Raw genomic sequence first — 21,084 nt, forward strand, 5'->3', positions numbered from 1 at the left:
TCATAACCTAGCAGTAACCTCCCCCCCCCCGGGGTGTTCTGTCCTGGCTGTTGAAGGTTTGTATGTTCTATGAAGGTGCTCGTTCATTATATATATATATATATATATATATATATATATATATATATATATATATATATATATATATATATATATATATCCCTGGGGACAGGGGAGAAAGAATACTTCCCACGTATTCCCTGCGTGTCGTAGAAGGCGACTAACGGAGGGAGCGGGGGGGGGGGGGGGGGGGGGGGCTGGAAATCCTCCCCTCTCATTATTTTTTTTAATTTTCCAAAAGAGGGAACAGAGAAGGGGGCCAGGTGAGGACATTCCCTCAAAGGCCCAGTTCTCTGTTCTTAACGCTACCTCGCTAATGCGGGAAATGGCGAATAGTTTGAAAGTAGAAAGACATATATATATATATATATATATATATATAGGGGATTAAGAATACTTCCCACGTATTCCCTGCGTGTCGTAGAAGGCGACTAAAAGGGGAGGGAGCGGGGGGCTGGAAATCCTCCCCTCTCGTTTTTTTTTTTTTTTTTTTTTTTCCAAAAGAAGGAACAGAGAATTGGGCCAGGTGAGGGTATTCCCTCAAAGGCCCAGTCCTCTGTTCTTAATGCTACCTCGCTAATGCGGGAAATGGCGAATAGTTTAAAAGAAAGAAAGAAGAATATATATATATATATATATATATATATATATATATATATATATATATATATATATATATATATATATATATATATGGGGGAAGGGGGTTGTGCGCGAGGCAGCGCTAGGAAAAGACAACAAAGGTCACAACAAAGGTCACATTCGTTTACACTCAGTCTCTAGTTGTCATGTATAATGCACCGAATAATGCACAGCTCCCTTTCCACATCCAGGCCCCACAAAACGTTCCATGGCTTACCCCAGATGCTTCACATGCCCTGATTCAATCCATTGACAGCACGTCGACCCCGGTATACCACATCGTTCCAATTCACTCTATTCCTTGCACGCCTTTCACCCTCCTGCATGTTCAGGCCCCGATCACTCAAAAATCATTTTCACTCCATCTTTCCACCTCCAATTTGGTCTCCCACTTCTCGTTCCCTCCACCCCTGACACATATATCCTCTTGGTCAATCTTTCCTCACTCATTCTCTCCATGTGACCAAACCATTTCAAAACACTCTTCTGCTCTCTCAACCATACTCTTTTTATTTCCGCATCTCTCTTACCCTTACATTACTTACTCGGTCAAACCACCTCACACCACATATTGTCCTCAAACATCTCATTTCCAGCACATCCACCCTCCTGCGCACAACTCTATCCATAGCCCACACCTCGCAACCATACAACACTGTTGGAACCACTATTCCTTCAAACATACCCATTTTTGCATTCCGAGATAATGTTCTCGACTTCTAAACATTCTTCAAGGCTCCCAGAATTTTCGCCTCCCACCCTATGATTCACTTCCGCTTCCATGGTTCTATCCGCTGCCAGATCCACTCCCTGATATCTAAAACACTTTACTTCCTCCAGTTTTTCCCCATTCAAACTTACCTCCAAATTGACTTGACCCTCAACCCTACTGTACCTAATAACCTTGCTCTTATTCACGTCTACTCTTAACTTTCTTCTTTCATACACTTTACCAAACTCAGTCACCAGCTCCTGCAGTTTCTCACATGAATCAGCCACCAGCGCTGTATCATCAGCGAACAACAACTGACTCACTTCCCAAGCTCTCTCATCCACAACAGACTGCATACTTGCCCCTCTTTCCAAAACTCTTGCATTCACTTCCCTAACAACCCCATCCATAAACAAATTAAACAACCATAGAGACATCACACACCCCTTCCGCAAACCTACATTCACTGAGAACCAATCACTTTCATCTCTTCCTACACGTACACATGCTTTACATCCTCGATAAAAACTTTTCACTGCTTCTAACAACTTGCCTCCCACACATATTCTTAATACCTTCCACAGAGCATCTCTATCAACTCTATCATATGCCTTCTCCAGATCCATAAATGTTACATACAAATCCATTTGCTTTTCGAAGTATTTCTCACATACATTCTTCAAAGCAAACACCTGATCCACACATCCTCTACCACTTCTGAAACCACACTGCTCTTCCCCAATCTGATGCTCTGTACATGACTTCATCCTCTCAATCAATACCCTCCCATATAATGCGATAGGATGGCCTTGATTTGGGCCTCAGCTGCATGTGCCATCTCAGCTATTAAAAAAAAAAGGCATTTTAATGAATCTCTGACCATACAGGACCTTTATTTTTCATTCTATTCTGTAAAGGATATGTAAGCTCTGATACCAGCTAATATTTACTCAGCTTGAAGATTTTCTACTCAGAGAAGTAATGCATTCCTTTCAAATACAGCTAATCATTTCCTAAACCTCTTTACATCTAAATGTCAAGTCTCACAAACATAATGTTAATGAAAATTCATGAAACAAAAACATTTTATTTTCCACCAAAAAGATATACTGTATACATTATACAATATTATATACACATTAACACTAGTAATTATATGTACACAATACAAAATGGTCATTGCTACACAAAAATAGATGACCACTAATTCCCCTCATTCACCAATTTGACTGAGGGAGCTACTGAAGTATGCTCTAAAAAAGTAAAGGAAATAAAAATACAAATAAAGAATGAACACAATGAATGCTGCAAATTTTGGATACAAACCGTAAACCTGAGTGTGGATGCAAATGCTAATGTGAATATCATGGATATTCCATTAGCTTTAACCCTACTTTGAGTATGTAAGCTGATAAGACGAAAATGTATATATGAAATAATCTGTAACACCACTGATAACAAAAAAGATAACTTGTGTATACGTTACCTCCAACTAATGGCCACTAATGTTGGATGACTATCTTCCTTGAAAGACTGTATTATGAAAGGTGAGGATTACCCAGATGTCATGGCATTTTATATATATATATATATATATATATTTTATATATATATATATATATATATATATATATATATATATATATATATATATATATATATATATATATATATATATATTATCCCTGGGGATAGGGGAGAAAGAATACTTCCCACGTATTCCCTGCGTGTCGTAGAAGGCGACTAAAAGGGGAGGGAGCGGGGGGCTGGAACTCCTCCCCTCTCGTTTTTTTTTTTTTTTTTTTTTTTTAATTTTCCAAAAGAAGGAACAGAGAATTCGGCCAGGTGAGGGTATTCCCTCAAAGGCCCAGTCCTCTGTTCTTAACGCTACCTCGCTAATGCGGGAAATGGCGAATAGTTTGAAAGAAAAAAAGAAAAGATATATATATATATATATATATATATATATATATATATGTTTACTATATGAAGAATGTGAAGCCCAACAAATGATAAGCACCTAGCAAAAGGTCAATCCCCTCTGAGTATAACAGGTGCATTGCCAAATTTCTTTTCCAAGGTGTGCAAAGGAAAATTTCCATAGCTTTTGGTAAGATGTTGCATAAAAATGTGAGGGAACCGCTGAAATAAATTTTCAGATTCAATGATTGTTTGCATTACATATAGAAAGCCATATAACTGGAGAAAATGATTACCTAAAAAGGCCATTTGAATAAATACATATAAAAAGCTTATTTCAAAACAATCTAGCTTTAAGTTATGAAATCATTTGCTAGTAATACTTCCGTACTGCATGTTGGAATGAACTTCTAGTCCTTGAGCCAGAGATTTTCTCCACCTATCGATTTGAGATACACATTCAGTACCACACAGTGGTTTAACCTCTGCTGAGACATGGTGTTACAAATATAAGTGTTGATGCTCCTCAATGATGAGAATGTTCTTTTAGCAACTGTTGTATAAATGGAAATTGTCATGTATAGGCAAAGCAACTTGTGAAACTTTCGAAAAGTGCTTTACATAACAGCTATGTGCTGAAAGCATCAAACAGTCTCTGTCCTAGTAACCTCTTTCACTGACCCCTAAGTTATGGTATCAGGTAGCAGGGCCAGTTGACTGCATTGCTTTCCAAAGACAAGTTCTTGTTTGTAGATGACTTTCACAGACTTAGGGATGGCCACTGACATCCTATCTGCAGCATCAAGAATCATCTCCTCAATCTCTTGGACAGTGGAAAAACCCTTCTGGCAGAATCTCCTGTCGATCTTCTCTCTGAATTAAGCATCTCATATCACTGCTGTATCACTGCTGATATCAAGATACTTATGGTTTTCTGAACCATCATCCATTTTTTTCTTTTGGAAATAAAACAAACCCTTGGCAATACAGAAGCATCAATGAGACTTACCAGACGATCATAAACCTGAGTGAAGAACTGGTCAAAACATTCTTCAATTCAGAGTCTCACCATACAGTTCTTGCAGCCAAAGCTGCCTGAATGTCATCTTTGGCAGATGTATTGTTCTCCTTCAGTGATGAAGAGCTGTTCTGCTGTGGAACAATGAAAAAAAAGAAAAAAAAAAAAGAGAAAAACAAACTAAGTCTAAAATTTCTCCATCATAGCTAGAAGACTAACAGTTTAATGAGAGTATTCATCATTGCATGTCTTGGATGATGGTCAGTCTTACAGAGGGTTGCATGATTCTTCAGAACTGCTTCTAGCATGCAAATTCTCACAGTTCACCATATAGGACATGGTTTGACATCCACAGCATCACTTTTTCCCTTAATTTATCTAGTAGCAAAAAGGAAATATTCAAACAACTGCAACAGCTCCATGAAGAAGTCTAGGGATCCCAAATAGGTTTACAGTTTTGGGCAGTATCCTTCATTGTCAAGACAATGAGGGTAATGAATAACCAGTACACCAGGACCTTTCCAATGAATCAATATTGCCTCTCATGAGGTACCGCTTTAAAAATTACCAACACTATCCTAGCCCAGTTCTCAACAATCTTTCAAGGTCAAACCCAGAAAAACCATGTTCCAAATTCCAGCCAGAATTCTACCAGATTTAGTATCTGGCATCTGCCAAAGTCACTCTGAGTGTCTCGAAACCTCATAATATTCACACAATCAGTGCAAGCACATTACAAACTATTCTTTGTTTGAACAGTTCTATGTTTCATCAAATAAGATAGAAAACCATAGGGCAGTTCTAATATTTTTGATGACTGCATAAAACAAAGTGCAGCATGAACTCAGTTTGTTTTCAATGTCAAGGATAAGGTAGTTCCCGATCTCTGTACACTGATTCTTTGTCACACACTATTTCAAAAGCTGTAAAAAGTTCCCTTCCTATCTGTCCTAACCACAGTGGCCAGGTCTTGTTGAAGCAAAACTTCATGGCATTCAGTTCTTATAGAAAGCTGGCAAGATAATATAGTTGTAACTCAACATGCTTGTATGATTTGAGGTTGAAACAGAATGGGAGTGTGTAGCCTTCATTGCAACATTGGAGGAACAGCTGATGAGTGTGCACAAGACATATATTTACCAGTACTGGAGACAAATGGCTATGTGTTACCAGTTTGGTTCAAACACATAATGTACTTCTCTGAACGTTACATCAATTCAGGTTTCCTATAGTTCTTAAAAATGTTGCCTAAAGATGAGTGTCCATGCAGGAAATTATTGGGAGACAAAGAGATACCTTTGCACCTCCTAATAATTACTGAGAGGACACTGCAACTCTCCATTCCTATGTTACTCTGTAGCTTATGAAGATCTCACGACCATACATATACATACACATATACAGACATATACATCTATACACATGTACATATTCATACTTGCATGCCTTCATCCATTCCTGGCACTACCCCACTCCACTGGAAACAGCATTGCTACCCCCAGCTTCAGCGAGGTAGCACCAGGAAAACAAACAAAGAAGGCCACATTTATTCACACCCAGTCTCTAGCTGTCATATGTAATGCACCAAAACTACAACTCCCTATCCACAGTGGTGCATGTGATCTGGTATTTGCTGATAACCATGAGGAAAATAAAACACAATAAGTCCGATAAGTTCCCAAGTGCACTTTTGTGTAGTGATCACATCGTCAAGGGAGATACAAGAATGAGATTGAAGACGAAGAATAGTCAGTTGATATACAAGGAAGAGGCAAAGCTAAGACATCACTGATAAACAAGTGTTACCGGGTGGTGGTGTTCATGTCTAGTATCATGCCTGTCATGACAGAGTTAAGCTATCATCATTCCAGTCAATGTTCCTTAGGGCATTACATATATCCAGTCCAGAATTTATTGATGATGAGTTTGAGGAGATATATTCTATTGGATCCAAGTTAAGGTATCCTACATCTTTCATTGATAAATCCCTTAAGTTGGCAAAGAAATAATTTTATTGAGTTAAACCCAAACCTCCCCATGATACCAAGAAACTTTTAGTTCTCCTTTTTAGTGACAATTTTATTTACTTTCCAGACTGATTAAATCCTTTAATGTTAATGTAGCCTTCAGCAATAACAATACTATAAAGAATATCTTAACCAAGAACACCAGAAAATTCTGCGGGCTGTGTTTATAGAATCCCTCATAAAGCCTGTAATATGTTTTTTATGTAGGGCACACTAGTAAGGATCTTTATGTTAGACTTAAGAACCATAAATACAGTATAAAAACAGGGCAAAAATGAAGTGCTTTGTTTAATCGTGTTAAAAATAATGACCGCTGTATGGACTGGAGTAAGGCTTATACATGTTATTATATGTAACCCCTTTCCTATGAGAAATATCACTAAATATTCCATAAATACAGTATAAATAAACCAGAAATACAGTATAAAAACAGGGCAAAAATGAAATGCTTTGTTTAATCATGTTAAAAATAATGACCACTGTATTGACTGGAGTAATGCTTATTCAGTTATTAGATGTAACCCCTTTCCTATGAGAAATATCACTAAATATTCTATCATTAAATACACAGAGAATTGTAACATTAATATTATTGAAGGTCTATGCAAACTGGATAGCTTTGTCATAGGCTAAATTCATAAACAATTCCCTTTCCTGTCCATATAATGAAAATTTTATGACGCATGTGCTAGACCCAAATACCATCATCCGATACAGCTTGTTTACTAATGGCATCTTAGCCACATCTCTTCCTTGTATATCAACTGACTGTTCTACATCTTCTATCTTATTCTCTTATTCTTGTATCTCCCCTGACGAAGTGATTATTATACGAAAAAGCACTTGGGAACTTATAATTTTTAATTTTCCTCGTGGTTTTCAGCATGCATAGTGCAACTGTACAAAGGCGGTTTTCAGCATACATAGAGCAATTGTACAAAGGCAAAGAGGATAAAGGTGAGTGTTTGAACTACAGAGGCATAAGTTTGTTAAGTATTCCTGGGAAATTGTATGGGAGAGGGTGAAGGTATGTACAGTTTCAGATTGGGGAGGAGCAGTGTAGTGTCAGAAGTGGTAGAGGATGTGTGGATCAGGTGTTTGCTTTGGAGTATGTGTGAGAAATACTTAGAAAAACAGATGGATTTGTATGTAGCATTTATGGAACTGGAAAAAGCATACAATAGGGTTGATAGAGATGCTTTGTGGAAGGTCTCAAGAGTATATGGTGCGGGAGGTAAGTTGCTAGAAGCAGTGAAAAGTTTTTATCAAGGATGTAAGGCATGTAACAAGTGAGAAGAGAGGAGAGTGATTGGTTCCCAGTGAAGGTCAGTCTGCAGCAGGGGTGTGAGATGTCCCTATGGTTGTTCAATTTGTTCTTGGATGGGGTGGTTGGGGAGTTAAGTGCTAGAGTTTTGGAGAGAGGGGTGAGTATGCAGTCTGTTGGTGATGAGAGGGCTGGGAAATGAGACGGTTGTTGTTTGCCAATGATACAGCTCTGGTGGCTGATTCAAGAGTGAAACTGCAGAAGTTGGTGACTGAGTTTGGAAAAGTGTGTTAAAGGAGAAAGTTGAGAGTTAATGTGAATAAGTGCAAGGTTATTAGGTTTAGTAGGGTTGAGGGACAAGTTATTTGGGATGTAATTTTGAATGGAGAAAAATTGGAGGAAGTGAAGATTAGATATTTGGGAGTGGACATAGCAGCAAATGGAACCATGGAAGCAGAAGTAAGTCACAGGGTGGGGGAAGGAGCAAAGGTTCTAGGAGTGATGAAGAATGTGTGGAAGGAGACAACATTATCTCGGTGAGAAAAAACGGGTATGTTTGAAGGAATAGTAGTTCCAACAATTTCATATGGTTGCAAGGCATGGGTTGTAGATAGGTTTGTACAGAGGAGGGTGGATGTGTTGGAAATGAAATGTTTGAGGACAATATGTGGTGTGAGGTGATTTGAGCGAGTAAGTAATGAAAGGGTAAGAGAGATGTGTGAAAATAAAAAGTGTGGTAGAGAGAGCAGAAGAGGATGTGCTGAAGTGGTTTGGACATACGGAGAGAATGAGTGAGGAAAGATTGACAAAGAGGGTATATGTGTCAGAGGTGGAGGGAACAGAGAGAAGTGGGAGACCAAATTGGAGGTGGAAGGATGGAGAGAAAAAGATTTGGAGAGAAAAAGATTTTGAGTGATAGGGGCCTGAACATACAGAAGGCCGAGAGGTGTGCAAGAAATAGAGTGAATTGGAATGATGTGGTATACTGGGGTCGACATGCTGTCAATGGACTGAATCAGGGCATGTGAAACTTCTGGGATATACCATGAAAAGGTCTGTGGGGCCTTGATGTGGATAAGGAGCTGTGGTTTAAGTGCATTACACATGATAGTCAGAGACTGAGTGTGAGAGAATGTGGCCTTTTTTGTCTGTTTTCCTGGCACTTCTTTGCTGAAGCAAGGGGTAGTGATGCCATTTCCTGTGGGATGGGGTAGCAACAGGAATGGATGAAGGCAAGCAAGTATGAATATGTACATGTGTGTATATGTATATGTCTGTGTAAGTGTATATGTATGTTGATATGTATATGTATGTATATGTGAATGTGTGGGCATTTATGTACATAATGTACATATGAGTGGAAAGGCCATTCTTTGTCTGTTTCCTGGTGCTCGCCAATTCCTGCAGGAGTGAGGTAGCATCAGGAAATGATGACTTTGAGTATGTTGAGTTAGAAAAAATAATAAAAGCTATAAAACATATAATAAATGAGTTAGATTGAAATAAAGGGAGCTACACGCTTGTCATATGCCTCCTTCCGTTAAGTCATGTAAGCTATTGTGCAGCAACCAACTCATTAAGTCCCTTAACTGTCATCACTACTAAGCATAGTTTTTTGGACTATCAGACTAATTTAACACTCAATGTGCAGTCACAATATACTTTATAAATATTATGTTATTTTGATATTCTATGATAATAAAATTCTTTCTTTTTCTTTCAAATTTGTAAACTATTTCCTGCATTAGCAAGGTAGCGCTAAGAACAGATGAAGAAATTGCCTTAGTCATTCACATCTACTCTAGCTGTCATGTATAATGTGAAGAAACCAGAGGGCCCCCTATCCACAAACAGGTGCCACAGACCTTTCTGTGGTTTCCCCTGACTGCTTCATATGCCCCATTCAGGCCATTGACAGAACGTCACCCCCTGTATATCATAATGCTCTACTTCACCCCATCCCATTCACACCTGACACCGTTCAGGCCCTGAGCATCCAAAATCTTTTTCATTTCATCCTTCCATCTCCAAATTTGGTTTCCTCTTTACTTTTGACTGCTTCATTTCCAACACATATCCCCTCATGTCAACCTCTCCTTGCTTACCCTCTCAACAGGCCCAAACCATTTCAGCACATCCTTTTCGGTTCTCCTACCCATGCTCTTTTCATTACCACACCTTTCTCTTACCCTATCATTTATTACACAATCAACCTTCCTCATATCACAACAGAGAGCTGGAAACTCTCTCCTTTTGTTTCAGTTTCTCAAAATTGGAACAGAACAATAAATAACATCAGGAAAATAAATAAATTCATTACCGATTAGCCCTTTTAGGTGAATTTATTGAGCAGCAACTTCTATACTAAAAACAGAAAGAGTAATCTAATCTTAGGATCTATATTCTAGTATCTATATAATGAAATAATTCTCTGATTTTCAATGTTAAGTCCACTAAATGCCCTTCACCAGAAACAGGGTTTTATAAAATATAATGAAAGATTATCACACAAGTTTATGCATAATGCCTGCATATCATGACTTAACTAATATGAATGGCAAATGAAAATGGGAAAATGGTGGGGAAATGAGAAGGGAAGAGAAACTTATAAGAGGAAAATGGGTAGGGACAGAATATGAAATAGGGAGATGTATACCACAGGGAGGGAATGTGAAATAGGGAGATATATATAACAGGATTATGAATTTCTTACATTGAATTTCACACACCAAAGCTCTTGTTTCATGAAAATATGCCTGAGTTTAATATATTATAAATCATCACATTTATCTGAAAAAATGAGTCAGCTGACAGGACAGGAACTAAAGAATATGGAAAGAATAAATTTATACAGAAAAAACATATGAAAATTATTACAAACTAATACACATATGCAATTAAAATAATTCACCTATTCTGACCATTTGGTGCAAATAATACCCACACACATTAGAGGAGGACTTTATAAAGTAAAAATATAATCATAAAAGTTTTTGCATAACGTTTACAACACACTTCATGTATGCCCCAGTGAAAGATTATTTGCTACAGAGCTCTTGGTTTTTTTTTATGTAATGAAAAACTGTTAACTCAAAGAGCTGGTAGCATTCTCCATTTTTAATTTTTTTCATCTAATAGTGCGTGGCATCACATAAAGTGTTCTGGCCAAATCAGTGCTTAGCTTCTTGTGCTCTTTCACTTTAAACATATGCATGAATGCTCACTCTCCCACTTGCTTCATTCTTTCTCTTAAAGAATATTTGTGAATCATTATCCATAATGTCTGGGAAAAGGTTTGCAAATGATAGTGCTAGAAATACACCAAAGGTAATGAGAAAATGGAAGTACTGAAGAGACTGGAAGCAGGGCAGCAAGTTGATGTAAGATATACTTTGAACTTACACATTATCCCTAAAACTTATGAGAAGCACTGATAGGATTAAAGCTCTAGTCAAAACCATTACTTATTTAACGGCTAAGAAGTTAACCTAGTATAGCAGGGGCATATTACAGAAGATGTACAGCAGTTTAAGAATAAGGGTGCAAGACCAGACTCAGTGCTAAACAATGGATATGAGAGGATGTGGCCTTTCTTTGTCTGTTACTGGCACTACCTCAGTAATGCAGGAAATGCCGATCAAAAACAAAGTGTGTGTGTGTGGTAAGAGAGGTCGTCATCTAGGAGGGTGAAAACGGGTATGTTTGAAGGTATAATAGTCTCAATAACATGGTATGGATGCGAGTCAAGGGCTATAAATAATGATGTGCTGAGGAGGGTGGATCTGTTGGATATGAAATGTCTGAGGACAGTCTGTGGTATGAGGTGGTTTGATTGAATTAGTAATAAAAGGGGTAAGAGAGAGCTGTGGTTATAAGAAGAGTATGGTTGAGACAGCTGTTCAAAGAAGGTGTGCTTGTATGGTCTGGACATATGGAGAAAACGAGTAAGGAGAATATGTGTCAAAAGTAGAGGGAACAAGAGGAAGGGTTGATCAAAGTGGAAATGGAAGAATGGAGTGATAATATTTTGAATGTTCAGGACCTGAGCATGCAGGAGGGTGAAAGGTGTGCAGGATAATATGAAATGAAGTGATGTGGTATACAGGAGGCCATGTGCTGTCAATGGACTGAGCTAGGGCTATGAAGCCGCTAGGGGAAACCATGAAAATTGTTTGTAGGGTCTGGTTGCGGACAGGGGGCTGTGGTTTTGTCACATTACACATGACAGCTAGAGAATGGATGTGAGCAAATGAAAACTTTCTTCATCTGTTCCTGGTGCTACCTTGCTAATGTGGGTAACTGATGGGGAAGTGTGCAGACAAAGGAGAAAGGAAGGGAAAATGGAGTGATATATCTGAAAGTATTACATTAGAACATCACACAACACAATCTACCTGTCTCTTGATAATACACCTCAATTCTAAGTGTTATGTTATACATTCATGAGAAAATATATAAAGGACAGTATCCTTACCTTGGAGGGTGGTTGACACCTGACGATCAATGAGGGGCCCAAAGAGGATGGAGCTGGATCAGCCACAGCCCAGGAAGAATCACCAAATTCCTGAACATACACATCTTTTGACACAATTACTAATTCCCTTTTCCTTATGTTTATGTTTTGAATTTTTTTTCACATAAAGCACTTTACTTATTTACTTCTTTACTGTTCCTAGCTCTACTGCTGGAGCTAGACCTGTAGAGTCCAAAACAGTATGTCAAGTCGTCTTCAGTACAAAAATCCAAACCTATTTTCTTTAAGATCATTAAAATCATCACTTTTGCTTGATGTATGAGGGTGGTAGACCTTGTTTTCACCATCATTTTCTTTGTCTTCAAAATAGAATAGGTTAACATCAGCCATATTCCTTTATAATTCTCTGCTTTTTTTCTTATATTGAAGGCTCTAGTCATGGACAAAAGTCCACATCAAGGCCAGGCCTTAATTGAAATATGAAATTATACTGCAGAAAATGAAAAGACAAGGGAAGGTATTTATAAATTTTTGAGGAAGTGAAAAAACCTGTTTTTTGAAATGAGCTAGGTCATCATTAATGGAAAAGACAAGAGAGGATAGAGAGTTCCAGAGCTTCGACCAGCAGGGAAAGAAGCAGGTGTTAAAATGGCCCATCCTTGAGTTGCAGCAGTTTGCTCTCGGGAGTAAAAAACTGAAGTAATACCTAAAGAAGAGGAAAGTGAACCAACACTGCAGCGTAGGGCAAAGGCATCAAATTTGGAAGTTAGCCTGAGACAGTTTATAAGGTGGATCCCTTTTAGCTAAACTCTGTTAAGAAAGGATGCAGAGCTAGAACCACCCCAAATGTGAGAGCAGTACTCCATGCAAGGACGAATCAATGCTTTGTATAAACAGAGCAACTGTTCCAAAGAGAAGTTTTGACATCTAAACTGGAAATCCAGCTTCTTAGAGGCAGACTTAGCTATTCCTGTAATGTCGGGTTTCCAAGAAAGGGTGAATATTACAGTAATGCCATGTATGTTCATTGGGTCAAGAGGTGTTATTACAGAACCATCAAAGGAGAGGCATGATTTGTGTGAAGTTTTAGATAGAATGATGGGTAGAAACTGGGTCTTGGTGACATTAAACTTAACAATATTTTGTCTACCCCACTGATATATCTTATCCAAGTCTGATTTCACTGAGGAGGTTGTGTCATGATGAGATGCAGATAGAGTGAAAGAGGGAGCATCATTGAAAGATGTGGATGAATGCAGTGTTGTGTCATCAGCATATGAGTGCATTAGATTATTTGTGGAGGAAAAATTGTTGAAAAAAAGAAGAAAAGGTGTAGGGGACAGGACAGAACCTTGATGAGCACTGCTGTAGATGGAGAAAAGGGGGGGAGGCTGATGCATCAACAAACACAGAGATAGATCGGCTGGAGAGGAAGCTACATATGAAGAAGCAAAGTGAGGGAGGGAAACCAAAAGAGAGTAGCTTAGAGATGAGACCCCAATGCCACACCATGTCAAAAGCCTTAGATATGTCAAGGGCAACTGCACTTGACTCCCCAAAATCTTTCAGGGATGATGACCAGACATTAGTAGGACAGGAAAGAACATCACCACTGGATCTTGCCTTACAGAAGCCGAACTGGTAATCAGAGAAAAGATTGTGATTTTCAAGGTGTTTAAGGTTATGGGAGATGTGGAGGGATTCAAAGACTTTGAAAATAATAGATGTCAAAGCAACAGGACAACAGTTAAAGGGGTCAGAATGGTCACCCTTCTTAGGGATGGGATGTATCAATGCATGCTTCCAAGGAGAAGGAAAAGTTTTGGTTTTTAAACAGAAACAGAACAGATGAGCAAGGCCAGGTGCAAGTTCAGAAACACACTCTTTCAGTACATGGAGATGGATATCATCAGGACCATAAGCCTTGCCTGTGTCCAGAGAAAGAAGTGCTTTTCAGACAGTTCAAAAAGAGATTACAGGAAGGGGCATAGAATTAGTAAGAGGAGCATCTGGGGGTGAAGGAATGTTAAAGCCATCCAAGGTGGATTCAGAGGAGAAACAGTAACAAAAGAGAGTTGTTCTGTCTACAGGAGAGACAGCTATAGTACAGTCATAGTGGAAAAGTGATGGGAAGGTAAAGCGATGGAAGTTGTTAGAGATGGCCTTAGCTAAAGACCAGATAGACCTATGTGGAGGGATTCAAAGACTTTGAAAATAGTAGATGTCAAAGCAATAGGACAATAGTTAGAGGGGTCAGAATGGCCTCCCTTCTTAGGGATAGGATGTATCAATGCATGTTTCCAAGGAGAAGGAAAAGTTTTGGTTTTTAAACAGAAACAGAACAGATGAGCAAGCACAAGTGCACGTTCAGAAACACACTCTTTCTGTACATGGAGATGGATATCATCAGGACCATAAGCCTTGTACTTGTGTCCAGAGAAAGAAGTGCTTTTTAGACAGTTCAAAAAGAGATTACAGGAAGGGGCATAGAATTAGTAAGAGGAGCATCTGGGGGTGAAGGAATGTTAAAGTCATCCAAGGTGGATTCAGAGGAGAAACAGTAACCACAGAGAGTTGTTCTCCCTACAGGAGAGACAGCTATAGTACAGTCAGAGTGGAAAAGTGATGGGAAAGTAAAGTGATGGAAGATGTTAGAGACAGCCTTAGCTAAAGACCAGAAAGACCTATCAATGGATGATGACGAGAGGTTATCGCACTTCCTCTGAATAAAGAAATGTTTCGCCTCACAGATAACATTATTGCAGCGATTACAAGCAGTAATAAAAACTAAATGGGAGCCAGAAGGAGGGTTTTTTAGAGAAGTGTCTCCTATACTTATGGTTCATCACAATAAATGGATGTACTCCGCTTACATACCAAGACTAGCAAAACTGCAAATTTTCCCCAGTTAATGGCAGCACTTCTCATCAGGAAAATAAACCACAGTTTGTCCTGCTATTTGAAAATAATTTAAGAATCTAGTGTAGCAATTTGCAGATGGCAACATGGGGGGGCTTATAAGCCAAGTGTCAAACATATGTGATGAAAACAGTGAAGGGGTTAAAGAATAATGTTTTAAACCTGAAGTCAACCAGGCAAGAAGAACTCAGAATCACTGAATCAAGACTAATTACTGGAGATACAACAAAGACATTTCAGACAATGATAAAGTATTACTCTGTGAGGAATTTTGAGCAATTATTTACAGTGATATATGGAGAACTTAGAAATATACATGTAATTGATAAAAAAATACTCCAAAGATGATTAAACTCTTGATTAAAGACAGTATCAGATGAGCCTAAACAGACAGTTACACAAGAAGAGCTCCCCATAAAAAACTTATACAATAAACAAGCGATGAGAAGAAAATAGAGTGGTCAGATAAACATAATTATTCAATGCATGTCAAGTGGTTAATTCTAGCTCTGTCATTATGGCAAAATCTCATCATAAGTTCTTGTAGGTAGGTGGCTACACTATGATTTCTTATTCAATCAATCTTCCTCACCACATGTGGTCCTTAAAAACACTTCATTTCCAAAATATACATCCTCTTGCATACTTCTCTATCTATGGCCCATGCCTCGCAACCATAAAGCACTATAGTTTTAATTATTCCCACCTTTGCCCTCACAGACAGTAACCTCTCTTTCTACACCCTCATTAATGTACCCAGGAACATAGCCCCCCTACCTACCCAGTGGCTTACTTCAGCTCTCATGGTCTGATCCATTATTATATCCACTCCCAGATATCTAAGACATTCCACTTCCTCCACATTCTCTTTATATAACTCACACTGTAATCAACTTGTCTCTCTCCACCCCAAACTAGAGAGAGAGAGATAGATAGAGAGATAGAGAGATAGAGATAGAGAGAGAGAGAGAGAGAGAGAGAGAGAGAGAGGGAGAATTCTAAACAAACTGAAATGGTAAAGATTAACTGGCTGTCTTATGAAGAACATTTGAGTAACACAGGTTTAAACTGAAATCCAGCCACTTAGTTGACATATTAGAGTTCTGTAAAACCTGGGGAATAGGTTAACTGCTAGTTAGATAAAGTAGTACAACTCCTGATTGAAAAATTCCACATTGTTTATCTCATATCTGGAGAGCTACAGCAGTCAGCTGTTTAAAGGCTTAGCTCTTCTGTACTAAACTAATGGATGATTATGTTGCCTCACTACCATTCTTTATAATCTAGTAATCAAGCAAGTATTAAGTCTGTATGGGGTGAGGTGGGGGGCTGGGAAGTGAGATAGTGATTGTTTGCTGATAACACAGCACTGGTGGCAGATTCAAGTGAAAAACTGCAGAAGCAAGTGACTGAATATGGGAGAAAAAGTGAAAGGAGAAAGTTTAGAGCAAATGTGAAAAAAACAGTTATTTTGGTTTAGCAGGCAGAAGGACAGATGAGACGTAGTTCGAGTTTGAAAGGAGAAAAGGTGGTGGAAGTGAAATGTTTTAGATAACCGGGAGTGAACATGGCAGCAAATGGAACCATGGAAGCAGAAGTGAGTCATACGATAGGTAGGGGGTGAAGGTTCTGGGAGCAATGAGGAATTTGTAGAGAGGTTGTTACCTTAGAGTGCAAAAATGAGTATGTTTAAAGGTATAGTAGTCCCAGTAATGTTGTGTGGATCCAAGGCATGGGTTACAGATGAGGATATGTGGAGGGTTGTGGTGGTGTTGGAAATGAAATGTTTAAGAACAATATGTGGTGTGAGCTGCTTTGATTAAGTAATAAAAGGGTAAGAGAGAGGTATGGTAATAGGAAGAGCATGGATGAGAAAGCTTAAGGGGGTGTGCTGAAATGGTTGGTCCTGCATGGAACATGAAGGACCAACAAGGAATACCACATACCAAAGAACTAATCCTAAGCCAGGAATGTTCACAGTCCCAGAAGAAAGATAGATGAAGATCAATTTGATCTTGAAAACTGACATTATATTATTTCACTTTATTTCTCTACCTATTAAGAAAGAGACAAGCAGCATGACAGCTGGGCAAAAATAGTCACATGTAAAATGAGGGTTCAATGTCCCAGGTATAAAATTTCCAATGAAATAACTAGTGACAGAAAATGGGATAAAAACCTTTCGACTAATAACAGTAAGGCAAAAGGAAAGATTCAACCGTTAAAAGTCCTAAGAGATCATTGCATAAAACAGAGAAGACTGTTGAGGACTAGCATGTGGCATTGCTAAAAATGAGAAACATCCCAACTCCGTAAAAACATATGCATCCAGCGCAGACAATGATGTGTAGGAGAATGAAGACTGTTATCCCTATGGCTGAGGCACTGCTGTGACAAGTGTTTTATGAATGAGGAAGAATCACACGATATGTACAAATTGAGAGAAAAAGGCACATTATTATGACAGGCACTCAGAATTTGCCAAGACTACTAGAAGGTGATGTAGTCAATATGGAGCCATTCATGTTATGGGAAAAGGAATTGAAGAAGTTGGTGATGACAGTTAAGAAGCCAGTTGCTAGATCTTATGAGTTCAGGGTAGAGAATGGGTTTTCTATCATCTGAGACAGAATAAGGACCCTCTTCCTGCAGAGCCAGTGGGTAGTGGCACTGCTATGGAGGAATACAACATCAGAATACCTAATGATGCATCTGTAAAGGGTGGTGTTGTGGTTCTGAAGGAACACAACCCAATACATGTGATATATAGAAATGAAAGACAATCAGGACACCAAAATGGCATGGTCACTTTTGTAATTAAATTGCTGGATTGTTTTCATTGGCTTTCATTTTTTAAAATAAGCAGGACTGGATTATAGAGAAAAGGGGGAGAATGTTACAAAATGCAATGAATATTTTGCTGCATTCAGTAACTATATTTTGACTAAATATGAGTATATTTTTAGTTTAGCACTATCTCAACATTTTGTATTGACAGCTACTTTCATCCATTCTTTATTTTGGAAAATAATATAGGAGGGGAAGATTATTTCTCGCCTTTTCCCTTAACCCTTTCCTTTAAGGCTCAGTCGTATATTCTGGATGCTATCTCGCTCATGCAGGAAATAACTAACAGATATGAAAGACGAAGAAAAGCGACTTCCATTAGGCCAGCCAGTTATGTTGTTATTGTCGTGGCACAATAAGTTCATCTTTAGCACAAGACCATGTCCTCCTATTTGTATGCTGAAAAAAAAGACAGCAGGCAGTAACCATGAATCTTCTGAGAAGGGGATATGGGGTGTGGTAACTGGAGAGAGTAAGAACGAAAAAAATGAGGAGATACAGTATTTTTCAAAGATATGACATTTAAAGTAAGAGTACTGTAGTAGTATCAGAATATGAGAAGAAATGACATTGAAGATATAAAAGTCAAATGATTGGAAGTACATAAAGAAGACTGAGTCATGTAGATAGATAAAATGAGGGAATACACAAGTGATGCAGGAGTTGCAAGGAAAGACTGCAGTAATGTGTAAACATGATGTGTATGGAGGATATTGAGCATTAGCCACTCAACTGTACAGCAGAATGCATATGGGATACAGACTGACTGATGGATCATTATAACATCCCTCACCTTCCTATGGGATTTGAAAATCATTTGTCACTGACATATTATATAAATATTTAGAGAATACAATGATATTCAGAATTAGTATACTAATGCAGATCATATACTTTTCATTTATCAAATTCTCAACACAATTCATATTAAATCAATCAAAAGTCACAACAGTAATTTTGATCCCAATTACTCTAATAATGGATTTGAAATGCTCTTATAAAACAATTTTCTTAAATGATACATAAATGACCTAACAGCAATTATGAAGAAAAAGATGAGATAAAAAAGAGAGAAGCATGAGTCAAACAACATCACTGGTAATATAGCAAATAACAGTATCAGTACTCAGTCATCACAGCTGTATCATAAATCCACCACATCTTCATTCAAGCTTAAAGGGATATACGACGGTAATCTTTGAAGAAGTGGCCTTCGAGACCTGCAAGGTTCATTGTTATGAAAATCTATTTCACATTCCTCTCTCCCTTTCCTGTTATTCTGAATATCTACATCAGCAAGTGGATCTTGAACTTCCCCTTGACCAACAATTCTTGGCTGGTTTAATTCATTATACATAGAGACTTTCTCTTGTGTATCATTTGATTCAGAATTCAATGCATAATTCTGAATGCCCACAACTTTATGAGTCTTACATGAACTTTTCATTTTATCAACCCTTTGCAAGATTCTTTGCCTTTTCCTGTCCAAATCTGAATTGTTTCTCGAGGAATTATGTGCCAAACCTTCCTGTATCTCGTCTTCTTTTCTGGCCCCCTGCATTTCTGTCTTTAATTTCTCTTGGAGACTGATAGCACTAGATGAAGATGAATGATCCATGACAGATGTCCCCTCGCTACTTCTATTATCCAAAAGCATGATTTCATTTTTTTCACTCTTTGTCTCAGTCATATCAACTTTATTAACCTCTGATACCTTCCCTAGTTCCTCTGTATCATTATTCTCTAACTTCATAACCTGGAAATATCTCTGTTGGACAACCTTATCTGTTATTCCTTTGGATTTACTTTCTATCCTCTTCTTCACTTTTGATCCACCCAGTACATCTCTACTTTCACTTTTTTTCCTTTTTCTGTACTGAAAACTATATATCTTCTTAGTTTCTCCTTCAGCAGGTTCCAGAGTTACAGATTTCCTGTATTTGGTTTGCCCTTTATGATGAGAAAGTGGACAAGACACACCTCTTGGACATTTACCTGTTGTGCTGAACTCTTCACAAACCAAAATGTGCTGCTTCTTGCACTGAAAAAAATATATACAAAATATCATGGAATGTTATGGAATATAATTCTCCTAAATCAATTCTAAGAAAATATGAATACAACGACCTAAATTCCTTGAATAATGTCATAAATTCCTTTCTTATCCATTATGCTCTCTGAATATGTCCTATGCAATGCCACTGACATCAATGACCATTTTCTGAGATATATTTTTATCATCAATGAATAAAACTTTACTTTTCATGGGTAACTTACAAATTTGCAATTAGTTCAAGCAACATTCTGTAATCTTTTGATATTAACATATCATCAAACCTAAATACTGTAATTCCTTTTTCATACTCATTTGCTGTTGAGCTGTAGTATATCATGCACCGAAACCTGAGTCTGTAATCCACAGTTAAGCCACACAGATCTTTCCATGGTTTTCCCTGACCACCTCATATGCTCTGGTTCAGCCTAATAAAAGCACATTGCTTCCTGAATTTCACATAGCTCCAATTTTCCCTATCCTAAGCACGTACATTTTACTTCCCCTATAAAGTCTTCTCGCTGCTTCTTGTAACTTTCAAACCATACCATATATTTGTAGCACCTTCCACAAAGCATCTCTATCAACCTTATCATACGCTTTCTTCAGATCCATAAATGCCACACTCAAATCCCTCTGTTTTTCAAACATTTTTCACACCAATCCTCCACAGAAAACAACTGGTTGACACTCCTGATGCCACATAGTTCCTTCCCAATCCAATGCTCTGTGCATGCCACCATACTCTTAATCACCACTCTCCTGTACAGCTTACTAGGTGTATTCAAAAGATGCACACTTCTATAATTCAAGCATTCCAATCTGTCCCCCTTGCCTTTATAAGATGCACACTTCTATAAATCAAGCATTCCAATCAGTCCCCCTTGCCTTTATATAATGACACCAATAACTGTTCCAGTATATTACGTCTGCCAATAAAAGCTCCTGTTCATGCCGATCCAATGTATCTTGGATGACTGTTGGTGGTGTAGTCCTTGGTTCACTCTCAGTGGCAAGAAAAATCTGGAATTAACCCTGCTCAGAAATCACAATCCAAACAGTGGCCTAAATTTACTGAAGCATGATGGTCATACAATATCATTACCACTTAAAAGTATACTCTTTTACCATGCCCACTCATTTGAAGG

The 21,084-nt window shown here is 38.1% G+C and overlaps 1 protein-coding gene across 2 annotated transcripts in view; it reads right to left on the reverse strand.

The window, feature by feature from the left end:
* Positions 1 to 2,487: 2,487 nt before the first annotated feature.
* The window catches only part of ZC3H3 (Zinc finger CCCH domain-containing protein 3), a 48,170-nt gene continuing 29,573 nt past the window's right edge, over positions 2,488 to 21,084 (reverse strand). For both annotated transcript variants that reach the window (XM_071667925.1, XM_071667924.1), the window contains one exon: positions 2,488 to 19,924. In XM_071667925.1, coding sequence (XP_071524026.1) covers positions 19,028 to 19,924 — 897 coding nt within the window. In that variant the 3' untranslated portion in view covers positions 2,488 to 19,027. The remainder of the gene's footprint in view (positions 19,925 to 21,084) is intronic.

Source organism: Panulirus ornatus, chromosome 12, assembly GCF_036320965.1.
Source record: "Panulirus ornatus isolate Po-2019 chromosome 12, ASM3632096v1, whole genome shotgun sequence".
Classification (NCBI taxonomy): Eukaryota; Metazoa; Arthropoda; class Malacostraca; order Decapoda; family Palinuridae; genus Panulirus; species Panulirus ornatus.